The following is a 13,879-nucleotide window of genomic DNA, read 5'->3' on the forward strand; positions in this document are numbered from 1 at the left end:
ACAGTGTACTGGGATACAAGGTAGTTGGGGTGATTGATTGAGGTAATATGTACATGCAGGTTTGGTTAGGTGATTGATTGAAGTACTATGTACATGTAGCTAAGGGTGAAAAGCCGAAAGTCTGGGTAGCCATTTGATTTAACTGTTCAGCAATCTTATGGCTTTGGGGTAGAAGCTGTTCAGGAGCCTTTCGGTCCCAGACTTGGCGCTCCGATACCGCTTGCTGTGCAGTAGCAAAGAGAACAGATTGTGTATTGGGTGGCTGGAGTCTTTAGCGCCTTTAGAGCCATCTGTAGCGCCTTGCGGTCAGATGCCGAGCAGTTGCCATAACAAGCGGTGATGCAGCCAGTCAAGATGCTCTCAATGGTGCAGCTGTAGAACTTTTTGAGAATCTGAGAGCCCATGCCAGATCTTTTCAGCCTCCTGAATGAGAAGAGGCGTTGTTGTGCCCTCTTCATGACTGTGTTGGTGGGTTTGGACCATGATGGCTCCTTAGTGATGTGGACACCGAGGAATTTGCAGCTCTCGACCATCTCCACTACAGCCCCGTCGATGTGAATGAGGGCGTTCTTGGCCTTCCATTTCCTGTAGTCCACGATCAGCCCCTGAGGGAGATGTTGTTGTCCTGGCACTGCTTAGGTCTCTGACCTCCTCCCTGTAGGCTGTCTCATCATTGTCGCTGATCAGGCCTAGCACTGTCGTGTCGTTGTCAAACTTCATGGTGGTGTTGGAGTCATGTGCGGCCACCAATGTGAATGCGTTCTATAGTTTATGTGCTTAGAATACCAGTAAAAGTACATGTACTGAATGATATTGTGAAACATATAGAAGATAACAGCCAGACCGTAAATAATGATATGGATTTGAAACAAGTTTTGTATTTGCACAGGCAAAAAAAACAACGTAACAATATTTCTCTATTGTCCATTATCACTAACTTTGACTTAATAGCATTCCTTTAATAGGCAACTCAACCGCCTGGTAGAGCATTTTTTTTCAAGAGTTCTTATAATAGTAAAAGAACAACATATTAGTAATTTAATCATTATTGAATTATGTTTTAGAGGTCAACAACATTTTACAACTTTGTAATTTCCCATTTTATACACAATTAGTTCAAGAAAAAGTGGGGTAATTGATGTTCGGTTTTGCTCATGTTCACTTCCTTGTTTTCGACCATCTTTGAATGGGGTGTTTAAACAAATATTTGAGTCTGATAATGATTTTCTGAATTTAGACCTTAAACAGACAGTGCAAGGTGCAAACACAGTATTTGACCATATGCGTGTAAGGATACCTGAGGAAATCTACACAAACACAGATATAAGATGATGAATCCAGCACAATGACGATCTTAGATATTGATGACGACACATATGCCATGCCCAGAACAAGAGATGGCGTTAAATATTCAGGTATCAACACACACCCTCCGGAGTTGCTTCGTTGTGTCTTGGGCTGTGTATGTTCTCCTACTGGCTGGGATCATAGGCCTGTGTGTCCACTGTAAGTTTAGTATGTTTTCCCTGAAATATTCTTAATCATCAGTGATGTAATCATTGATGAACTTTTCCACTGCTCCCTTAGTCACACTGGTCAAAACCCACTGGGTACACACTGATTGAATCAACGTTGTTTCCGCATCATTTCAATTACATTTTGTTGAACCAATGTGCAATAGACGTTGAATTTGCATCTGTGCCCAGTTGGAATTCTTGTGCAAAGAGAGACCAGATACAGACCAGCTACAACAACATGACTAAAGAGAGACACCAGCTGCAGACCACTTATAGCATGAGAGAGACCAGCTACAGATTCGTTATAGACACCTGACTGAAGAGAGAGACCAGCTACAGAGGGAGACAGAAAGGCTGAACAAGAAGCTCAAAGGTGAGTCAACTAATGAGTTTATCAGAAGTGCTTTCTCTATGCCAAGTTTTCTTCTGGTTACTTCATTCAATGTGAGTGGTATCAATCAATCAATGTAACTAAAATATAGACATGAACAACTTCTAGGGAGACCTTGTCAAGAAGGATGGAGTGTTGAATTCAATGTTTACTTCCTCTCCTGTCTGCTTAAACCTTGGAGGAAAGCAGACAGGATTGTCTAGGGAGCGAAGCACACCTTGTGATCATAAACAACAGAAAGGAACCGGTGAGAGAGAGAGAGAGTGAATGGGGGGGGGGGGGGCAGAGAGGCTATGTACAAACAATGTTTTTTTCTGTGCCAAAATAACAGACATTTATTAATTGCTTATACGGAGTGAAAACAATCTAGATTGGTCTGACTGACTCAATTCCCTGGAAATGGGTGGATGCCACATCACTGACCACAACATAAGACATGAAGAGTTCTGTGTCACTAAGAAATCCCTGACTGGAATAGTAGGATCTCAGAGAGTGGACCGTTTTGAATCTACAGTATGTGTTGTTTCTACTGCAGATATTGGCAGGATGGACAGCCTAATAAAATGTTTTTGCCAGAATTTCTGGGAACCCCATTTTGTTTTTTGCTCCAAATTTCCGTTGACCACAAATCTCATGATGCAACTTTAAAATCTGTAAATTTCAATTAATTTTATTTTCATATCTCTTATCAAGTTATCTTTCCCAAAAGCATGTGTATATTGTTCCATATAATAATAATATGTACTCTTAATTTATAGTCATATAATATGTACTCTTAATTTATAGTCATATATACATATTTTGGCTTCCCCACTGCAAATCCCCCACTATGGGTCGCGACCCCGCCTTTGAAAATCACTAGCCTAATAGCTGGAAAGGAACAGAGCAAGGCTGTGTGGCGTTTGAATACCATTTTAGAAGAAAATCTGTTTGTCTGAAGAGCCTAACACTGTAAGATCATATTTTATAACTTAGCTACATGTTGACAATAGAATAAGATTTCAAATGATGCCTACATGACCCATATTACAATGTATAATGGAACGTTTTTGGATTACGTAAAGAACAACAGCAATTGTGGGACGCAGGTCTGTGTTACAAACAAAAAACTACAAGTGTGCTTGCTTCAGTTCCTCAGTGGCAAAGCTAGGAGAGATGAAAAAAAGCCCTTTATTGTTAAAGGCTGTTTCCTAATAGTGCATTGAAATGACATAGTTTGGAGAGGTGTGTGGCCACTTGAAGACACCAGTTAGACACCCTTGTAATCATTTTTCTTATCTTGAACCTACTCTAAAATGTCAATGAATATTCTTGTTACGCTGTGTGAACGTATCCAGAGCATTTTCAGATTGTGTTATTGATCAAATGCTTTGAAAAGTACAATAAATGAACAATGCACATAAAATCAACAGTGTAATGTTTGGATTCAGTCTTGTGTCGAGTGAACTGTTGTGTCCTCACCTTTTAGTCGGATAATTTCCCCTTAATCTCTGAAGTGTTCTCTTTCAATGGCTACCACGGTGATGCATATGCTTTTTATAGTTTTACATTTCAATTTGGCCCAATTTCCAAAGGACCTCTCTGTCCTATCAATATTACCTGTCTAATCTTATGTCTGAAGACTGTTATTTGGTGGATTGGTACTCCGAACTAGATGTGGGAGAATGGCACATGCCCACACACACAAATGTTCTTAATATTTCGCACAATTTACATCATTCAATAGCAGTTGTCAATAAACCATTGTTAAAAGTCCATTGCAGCCATTTTTATCTGAGTGTACAAAACATTAAGAACACCTTCCTAGTATTGAGTTGCACCCCCCCACCACCTGACATTTTGTCAATACTGATTCCAATGCTTCCACAGCGCCAGCCACCTGCCACCATACCATGTTCAAAGGCACTTAAATATTGTGTCTTGCCCATTCCCCCTCTGAATGGCACACATACACAATCCATGTCTCAATTGTCTCAAAACCTTCTTTAACCTGTCTCCTCCCCTTCATCTACACTGCTTGAAGTAGATTTAACAAGTGACATCAATAAGGGATTGTAGCTTTTACCTGTATTCACTCTTTTTCATGGAAAGAGTAGGTGTTCTTAATGTTTGTATACTTAGTGTATTGACACACTATGATGGTTGGAATAATACTGGAAAATAATGAAAATGAGTTTTGGCCTGTCTGGTGATTTCACCAGGCCAAATGAGTTAATAGACCAATAAGAAAGAGTTCCAAACTGCCAATAACAGTTCATTTGACGTTTTCCTCTCCCCACTCAGACCACTCCCAGACAGTCATAGCTAAATTCTTGCTTGAGAAATTTCTCTTCGCTAGGAAGACAATTTAAGTTGAAAACAATCACAGTAAAGTACTTAATTGTTACCCAGAAATGATTTGATATTTAGATCAAATGGCTGCTTTGGACCTTTAACTATATTGCCTCCACTATTATAATTCAGAAAAACATTGCCTGATCGCAGACATTTACTAGCAGATGGGTTAAATGCACATAAAAACACTGGGTCAGTCGCTCCGATCAGTTTAATTAATTCTTGAAATCTATTACATCATCATGTCCTGCTGTTCAGTGAATGGCCACATTGATGCCTTCCTCGATAGACTGGGGTCCCTCTATTGAAATACCATTGCATCAATATGCAGTGGACCATACTGGCCTCTTTGTCCATGGAGCACACTTTGGAGAACACTATGGAGCACAAAGATTGATTTAGTTTTTCGTCTCATCTTTTCCCTTGCTTCCAAACGTTCTCCTTTTATAGTGTGCAATCTCAAAATACTCAAATGGTTATATTCCAATAGTGGATGTTTAAAACACTTACTTTAGTGTAAAACATTTGCTACAGTTGGAAGCATGACTGTGCAGCTTTGCTTCAGTGTTCAGACTGTGTAGCTGAGTACACTCAGTGTTGCTCTTCTTGCTGGGTGAGCCCTCTACTGGACGTTTTGAATGGCCACAAGTCAAGAAGAAGTAAAAACAACCCTCCTGGTTTGATTCATACTAAAGCAATGGACCTGCTATGAATGTGTAATAACCATGTTATACATTATGGATAGTAATAGGACATATACATATCAGGCCTACGTCCCCTAGAAATCACGGTTTTCCCCCAACTGTTCATATTCCATTCTGCCATACATTTGTTTCACACAATAAGTCTTAGTAAATGTTATTTTAAACAAATAATAAACTCTCCCTTGTTAACAACTAACAATGATTAAAGAGGTAAAGTTCTCTACTGAGGCTTCATAAAATATTGTTAATTACTTTTTTTCATTGGATTGTCTTTCCTGCCTCAGGTTTATTGCACCGTGGAGTGTTTTGACTCGGAAGGCAGGCACCCATGGAATATTATCTACAGGGTTAACATGTGGAAATGCTCTAGAGCAGACTACTGTATTTTCACATGATCATTTCTGACATATAATCCTTAGTCTCTTTATAAATACTAACTAGTTCAATATACAGTTGAAGTCGGACGTTTACGTACACCTTAGCCAAATACATTTAAACTCAGTTTTTCACAATTCCTGACATTTAATCCAAGTAAAAATACCCCGTCTCAGGTCATTTAGGATCACTCCTTTATTCTAAGAATGTGAAATGTCAGCATAATAGCAGAGAGAGTGATTTATTTCAGCTTTTATTGCTTTCATCACATTCCCAGTGGGTCAGAAGTTTACAAACACTCAATTAGTATTTGGTAGCATTGCCTTTAAATTGTTTAACTTTGGTCAAACATTTCAGGTAGCCTTCCACATGCTTCTCACAATAAATTAGGTGAATTTTGGCCTATTCCTCCTGACAGAGCTGGTGCAACTGAATCGGGTTTGTAGGCCTCCTTGCTCGCACACGCTTTTTCAGTTCTGCCCACAAATGTTCTATAAGATTGAGGTCAGGGCTTTGTGATAGCCATTCCAATACCTTGACTTTGTTGTCCTTAAGCTATTTTGCCACAACTTTGGAAGTATGCTTGGGGTCATTGTCCATTTGGAAGACCCATTTGCGACCAAGCTTTAACTTCCTGGCTGATGTCTTGAGATGTTGCTTCAATATATCCACATAATTTTCTTTCCTCGTGATGCCATCTATTTTGTGAAGTGCACCAGTCTCTCCTGCAGCAAAGCACCCCCACAACATGATGCTGCCATCCCCGTGCTTCACGGTTGGGATGGTATTCTTCGGCTTGCAAGCCTCCCCCATTTTCCTCCTAAAAAAACATTGGTCATTATGGCCAAACAGTTCTATTTTTGTTTCATCAGACCAGAGGACATTTCTCCAAAAAGTACGATCTTTGTCCCCATGTGCAGTTGCAAACCGTAGTCTTGCTTTTTTTATGGCGGTTTTGTAACAGTGGCGGTCCTGGGGCACCCCCTGGGTGCTCCCAAACTCAGTCCTGGGGCCCCCCCTGGGTGCACGTTTTTTTTTTTTTTGCCCTAGCACTACACAGCTGATTCAAATAACCAACTCATCATAGATTATTTGAATCAGCTGTGTGGTGCTAGGACAAAAAAAAAAATGTGCACCCCAGGACTGCGTTTGGGAAACCCTGCTATAGCCTACTGCTTGTATTAAATCCAGATTATGGCACTATGCTGTATAGGCCTATACAAAGAGCTCTCCCGAGGGGGAAGATTGGAAAACACTGGTGGGACTGGTGTCACTGCTCCACCGAGATTGACATATTCACACTCATAAGGGGCTATATACTGTAATTATGGCTAGATTACCTATAGAAAGGCAATGTGGATACAGAAATTGGCAGCAGTTGGCAATAAAGAGGTGTCCCATCATGCAGCGCTAGCCTAATCCTCAAATCATCAGCATCATTTATTCTCTTTACTGCGAGGAGGAGGGACATCGCACATGCGCAGAAGATCCTTTAAGCCACACGCGGCTCAATCACGACGTTTATCCACCGGACCACTATGAATCACACGAGCAGTCTTGTAGGAAAGGCGTGCAAATGCAGTCAGAGACACTGTAAATGCTGGCGGTTTGCTCTATTTCGTGTCGGATCATAGCTGTCCTCCTCTAGCTCAAAATGGGTTAGAGGGAGGATGCCTGCCTGGATTATCCACTTTCAACACTTTGCGAGGATGTGGAATTGGAATATCTGTTTTTGCAGAGGCATCTTGACAAAGACGGAGAGAGATAATATAGATAGCATTTGAAATATATCTCCACTGTTCTTCGTTTTCTTTCCTTGTTTATTTTTTTGAGAAATGATTGCAGAATTCGTGTGCAGCGCCGTGGCTTTGGTCCTCTATGTCAACACTCTGGGCGCCGATTTCTGCTACGATGACAGGTACATGAATGAATGACATTGCTGTGCTGCCCGTAGGCCTACTGTCAACGAATACAGTGGTTTTTAATAGCGGTAGAGAATTGCTTGACATTGTAAAATATGTCTTAACATCTCTAGACCACATTTTGCGGTAGCGTACGGAATGGCGGGCAGAGGGAGGGTGACTTCTGTCAGTTCTCTCTGTTGGCTGCAAGGTCTCGGTAAACAGCAGGCACTTGCTTGCCAGTACAGTGTCACTGCACAAAGTTTTGACTCCTGAGAGGATCCAATGATACATAGTTGCAGGCGAGATGAACCGAACGCTACAACATGATTAGGGGAGTAATTTGATACATTGTAACTCCATAATGCCATGCTAATAGTTGCATGAGGCAGCACCATGTACATAGCACTGCATTAAAACCATTATCACGGCCACGTCTCGTCTTAAACAGCGATACTATGTATGACACGGTCATATTTGTTAGGAAACAGAAACGGGCGAATAATATTTTCTGAATATTATTATTCTAACAGACAATGGTGAATGATGATCCCAGACGAAGGAAATAAAACAACCCTGTTTTAAATAGGCGATAGGACCGACATCAAATAAGACCAGTGCGCTTCATTAGGCAGGCTAAAACATATTGATACATTTTAATGTGGCTTAATTCTCCATTAAAAAAGGAACTGCCTAAAAAGTGGAAATGCGTTCAGTGCAGTCTGCCGCCGGCTGATAATTTATTGTGCCAAACAGATTTAAGTACCTGTAAGGGCTGATGATCTTAACACAACACCTTCCCAGTTTTATTTTACCAACGGCTGCTATACTTTTGGACAGTTAAACATAATGGCTTCAGTATAATAGCTTGGTTGATTGATTTAACGAGTGATAGTGTAGTGCAAATCACACTATATTACATTTCAATATTTTATTACTGGTTTGATACATGCAGAATTGGAGGGTGGTCTCAGGGCAATTTGTATTATTCTGTGACACTCCATTTAGAATGATATGTTACATTCGGTTACATTATGATTGGAATAGAGGTTGTAAAATATCCTACAATTTAGAGGGCATACACTGAGTGTACAAAACATTAAGAACACCTGCTCTTTCCTTGAGATACTGTAGACTGACCAGGTGAATCCAGGTGAAAGCTATGGTCCCTTATTGATGTCACTTGTTCAATGACTTCAGTCAGTGTAGATGAAGGGGAGGAGACAAGCTAAAGAAGGATATTTAATAGGGATGCACCGATATGACTTTTTGGGCCGATACTGATATCCAATATTTTCCTTGCCAAAAAACCTGATACTGATAACCGATATTTAACACTTTAGCCGCCTTTTAAGCATTCTAGTACAGTTAACTAGTTGAAACAAAGTGTCATATGTTCATTTGTTCAGTTAAGAACAGATTGTTCAATAACTTGTAAATGACACATCCATTAATGTATTTTATTCCACAACAGATATTCATGACACAAATATTTTATCTGCCCCGCATTACAAAGATGGTTAAGTTCTTGGTGGCTTTTCTTACTATCCAATCTTGACTGTTTGAAGAAACTTAAAAATGATTTGAAGGAAATATAGGTTGAAACTATAATTCAGTTAATAATTTGAGCTATAACTGCTTGAAAATTAGTACTGTCTCTAGGCTGTCATAAACTGCTATAAATGGCTTCAACTTTTCAAATGTGCTCAACTGACTTGACTAGTGAAATGAGAGAAAATTTCCAACACGTCATCTCATCTTTCATTTATGAAATGAAAAAAAACAACAAAAAAACACAACTGCTTTGTTTTAAATTAAACTAAAGTCTTGACCTATACCAGCCATGAATGAACAACAGAAAAGCCTGTGACTCTACATTGCTTTGTTAAAATATGACTGCCCATTTTCAATTTTAACATTTGGGGGAGGTTTTTCTTCACAAAGAGGATCTGCTCGGCTTTGTCACGAGTCTGTTTCTTTTTTTTGTCTACAATGTGTGAAGCTGCTCTGAAAAGCCTCCCACTGTCCACACTACTACAGGGAGCACCAAGATACTTGCACGCAGCTTTAGCTAAGGAAGGGAAACGGGACTTGTTACTTCTCCAATATCCAAGTGCATCTTCATTCCTAGAAATAGTAGGTTCTGTCAGGTATGCTAATATCTGCAAATAATGGGGAAGGGGGGGAGGGGGGGTAGTACATTTAATACAACATATTATTCTTGCATTCCAAAGGATCATTAGGCATAGATCAACAATGGCAAATGTTGTCCGATGTAGTAACAGAAAATGAAAATAAAACGTGTCTCTCTCTCACAGAGGTACATACTGACCAAAAGGTTATTTTGTTGGCATTTACGTATGTCCCCATTACCAGTAAATCATAATCACAACCTAGTTCTTTCACTTACTCGCTGTGCTTTTTCGTTGTTCATTTGTTCAGTCATTTCATTCTCAACCAGGATTTCATCATACATGTCAAGCAGTGAAATTTTATCCCTGTCTGTTTGTGGCCTCTTCTGTGATGGGTCCCCTTCTTCAGTGCGAACTGTCACTGTTTCCATTTCCATATTGTCCAGCTGCGTTTGAAACATTTCACATAAACCCTGATTTTGTCTGCATCGAAGTAGTGGTCATTGTACCTAGCGTCAAGCATGGTGGCGACACAGTAAAGAGGCTCAGAGAGAATGCCACCGAATCGCTTGTTCACAGCCTCTAGTAGAGTACTTTTGTAAGTTTTAACCCCACGGTCTGTGTCGGCAGTTTTGTTGAGCAGATGCTTCAATGCCATGACAGAGGCTATCACATCTGCTGCAGACGCAGTTGAAGAGCTTATTTCTCGAGTCATTTGGTCGAATGGAGCTAGGAGTGTGTTCATGTTTTCAATGAGCGTCCACTGGTTTGTACTGATTGTTGCAGGTAATGCATAGTCGGCTGCGTACACGCCAAGCACGCATTTTTGTTCCAGCAGGCTTTCCATCATGTAGAAAGTACTGTTCCATCTGGCCTTGCAAAAGCCTTTTCATTTTCACTCCAAGCTGCTCCTGTATTGCTTGCAGGCGGCGGCTGTATGCGAGCTGTGAGTGTTTAAAATGACCCACTCACTTCCTTCCCCGTTGCCACTGTGTCAAATATGCTGCATTGGGCCAAAACACCTTAGTTCACAGCCAGTTGCAGCATGTGTGCCATGCATGGCAAACTGGCAACTCTGCATTCTTCCAAAGCCTTTGTCATGTTACGTGCATTGTCACGTAGCACAGCGTGTACATTGTTCTTGGAGATTTTCCGAGTTTTAAACATGTTCTCAAATGCCATTTAAGTGGCAGCAGCGGTATGAGAACCAGCACATTCTTGAGCATGCAATATGGCTTTCCTCAGTACGAAATCCTTGTCGACTTACTGTGCTGTCAGACTCAGCATGCTCATGGGGCTGACATCGCTGGTCCAAATGTCAGTCATGAAGCTAATAGCAGTGACGCCCATAGCAAGTAGCTTGTGGATGTGCGATTCAACAATACTGTGTATCTCCGATAGGGCAACATCTGAAAAATAGGTACACCTACTTGGTAGTGTGTACCGGGGCTCGAGGAGAGCCAACATCATCCACAACAGAGAACGGTTGATTGTCAAGGGCAATGAATTCCATTATCTTGGCGTTAATGGATTTCGCCTTTGAGTTGTCTCGCTGAAATGTTCTTACTTTTTCAAATGACTGCTTGACTTGAACTTGCTTAGTTGTTGGAAGTTCCAGGCGCACCGGTTTGAGTCAAGAATTGCAACGCTACTGGGTTTTTCACGCTCAACAGTTTCCTTTGTGTTTCAAGAATGGTCCACCACCCAAAGGACATCCAGCCAACATGACACTACGGTGGGAAGCGTTGGCGTCAAAACGGGCCGGCATCCCTGCGGAACGCTTTCGACACCTTGTAGAGTCCATTCCCCAACTAACTGAGGCTGTTCTGAGGGCAAAAGGGAGGGGTGAAACTCAATATTAGGAAGGTGTTCCTAATGTTTTGTATATTCAGTGTATAGTGTCATATGTCAGTCTCTGTTGTCTACACCTTTTAGCTACATGTAGGCCAAGTTGTGCACTTAACAACCCATGTTGTTAAATAGCAAGGAAAATAGCAAGGAATCAAATATGGATATTTAATCACAATGTTTAGTAAATCCTCCTCTCAAAATTCAGAAAGCAAATCTGTACACTAGTAGAGAAACCTCAAGTCAAGTGCCTTGACTTAACCCAGCTAATGAGTTTAAATCCAGTGTGGCACTGTGTCGAGCATAGCCAGAAGCACCAAGGGTGGCTGAGAACACTACCTGAGGATTTCTCATCGATCTGGTTGTGGAGTCTTGCTGCTCAGGAATAAGTAATTACACTGCTCTCGTTACATTCAGTTGTGGTCTCGAGAAAATATATCCTACAAGAAATTGAGTGCTCTGCTTGCTTTAATTAATGTAGGGTTTGCTGAGTCTGATCTCTATAAGACAACCCTGTTCAAAGATCACTGGTTTTACGGGTTGATTTAAGTCACCTTCCACTTACCAGTTGATCATGGTTAAAGTTAACAACACCTTAACTACACGTTTTGTGTGATGTGTTTGCTAGCCTAGCACAAAACAACTCTTTTATATGGAGGAATCTAGGGGCCTCACAAGGCTTTCCACTGTCAATGCTCTCAGCACCACCACCTCCCTGCACAAACAACCCAGCCTTGAAGAGTCGTCCACAATGTGGTGCCAGAATCACCCCTGGAAGTTGGTTCTCCATCTGGCCATGGTCATCATTATCACACCTTGACACCTGCACTAGATCATAGTGAGTCGTATGTATAGTTCATATCTCAGCCTATTGCTATAATCCTGTATGAAAATAAATGGTATGTACTCTGCAATGTTGTGTATCCATGGATGCCATGAATACACCTTTATTTAACTAGGCAAGCCAGTTTAGAACAATAATTTTAAAAAATCACATCCCTACATCAAACATGTTTAACAAAACACATCTTTAAAAAATAAAATACAAAATACATACAAAAAACATATATATGTAAATAAAATAAAAATATATACTGTGCATTTTTTAAACAAATATGACAAAATTCTAGTACAATTGTATTCCTTCTTATTATAATGATTCAGGAATTTTTATTTTTTATTCAACATGCTTAATGTCTTAACAAGATGATTAAATTCAATCAAAAATATTTGTAGTTTTTGTGTAGAATTCTGGAATTTTGGCAACATAACAAAAAAAATCACAATCATTTCAATGGTCTTGTTATCATTGCAATAGTATCACATTATATTCTTCATGTCAAAAACATGGGTAGTGTTCAAAAAGGTAAATGAGTATTCTGCAAGGTTTTTCCAAAAAAATACCACATTCACAGAACAAGTGATTCATATTTTCACCTTTTTTTCCCCCGCAGAAAATGCAGATATCATCAATATCAACAAATTTCGACAACAATTACATGGATGTACAGTGCCTTGCGAAAGTATTCGGCCCCCTTGAACTTTGCGACCTTTTGCCACATTTCAGGCTTCAAACATAAATATATAAAACTGTATTTTTTTTGTGAAGAATCAACAACAAGTGGGACACAATCATGAAGTGGAACGACATTTATTGGATATTTCAAACTTTTTTAACAAATCAAAAACTGAAAAATTGGGCGTGCAAAATTATTCAGCCCCCTTAAGTTAATACTTTGTAGCGCCACCTTTTGCTGCGATTACAGCTGTAAGTCGCTTGGGGTATGTCTCTATCAGTTTTACACATCGAGAGACTGACATTTTTTCCCATTCCTCGAGCTCAGTGAGGTTGGATGGAGAGCATTTGTGAACAGCAGTTTTCAGTTCTTTCCACAGATTCTCGATTGGATTCAGGTCTGGACTTTGACTTGGCCATTCTAACACCTGGATATGTTTATTTTTGAACCATTCCATTGTAGATTTTGCTTTATGTTTTGGATCATTGTCTTGTTGGAAGACAAATCTCCGTCCCAGTCTCAGGTCTTTTGCAGACTCCATCAGGTTTTCTTCCAGAATGGTCCTGTATTTGGCTCCATCCATCTTCCCATCAATTTGAACCATCTTCCCTGTCCCTGCTGAAGAAAAGCAGGCCCAAACCATGATGCTGCCACCACCATGTTTGACAGTGGGGATGGTGTGTTCAGGGTGATGAGCTGTGTTGCTTTTACGCCAAACATAACGTTTTGCATTGTTGCCAAAAAGTTCAATTTTTGGTTTCATCTGACCAGAGCACCTTCTTCCACATGTTTGGTGTGTCTCCCAGGTGGCTTGTGGCAAACTTTAAACGACACTTTTTATGGATATCTTTAAGAAATGGCTTTCTTCTTGCCACTCTTCCATAAAGGCCAGATTTGTGTAATATACGACTGATTGTTGTCCTATGGACAGAGTCTCCCACCTCAGCTGTAGATCTCTGCAGTTCATCCAGAGTGATCATGGGCCTCTTGGCTGCATCTCTGATCAGTCTTCTCCTTGTATGAGCTGAAAGTTTAGAGGGACGGCCAGGCCTTGGTAGATTTGCAGTGGTCTGATACTCCTTCCATTTCAATTTTATCGCTTGCACAGTGCTCCTTGGGATGTTTAAAGCTTGGGAAATCTTTTTGTATCCAAATCCGGC

General features: G+C 40.4%; 1 protein-coding gene across 1 annotated transcript in view; it reads left to right on the forward strand.

Moving 5' to 3' along the window:
* The first annotated feature begins 6,823 nt into the window (after positions 1-6,823).
* tmtc2b (transmembrane O-mannosyltransferase targeting cadherins 2b) overlaps positions 6,824-13,879 on the forward strand; it is a 177,527-nt gene continuing 170,471 nt past the window's right edge. The window contains exon 1 of the mRNA XM_021601864.2: positions 6,824-7,239. Coding sequence (XP_021457539.1) covers positions 7,157-7,239 — 83 coding nt within the window. The 5' untranslated portion in view covers positions 6,824-7,156. The remainder of the gene's footprint in view (positions 7,240-13,879) is intronic.

Source organism: Oncorhynchus mykiss, chromosome 1 (genome assembly GCF_013265735.2).
Source record: "Oncorhynchus mykiss isolate Arlee chromosome 1, USDA_OmykA_1.1, whole genome shotgun sequence".
NCBI classification, from domain to species: domain Eukaryota; kingdom Metazoa; phylum Chordata; class Actinopteri; order Salmoniformes; family Salmonidae; genus Oncorhynchus; species Oncorhynchus mykiss.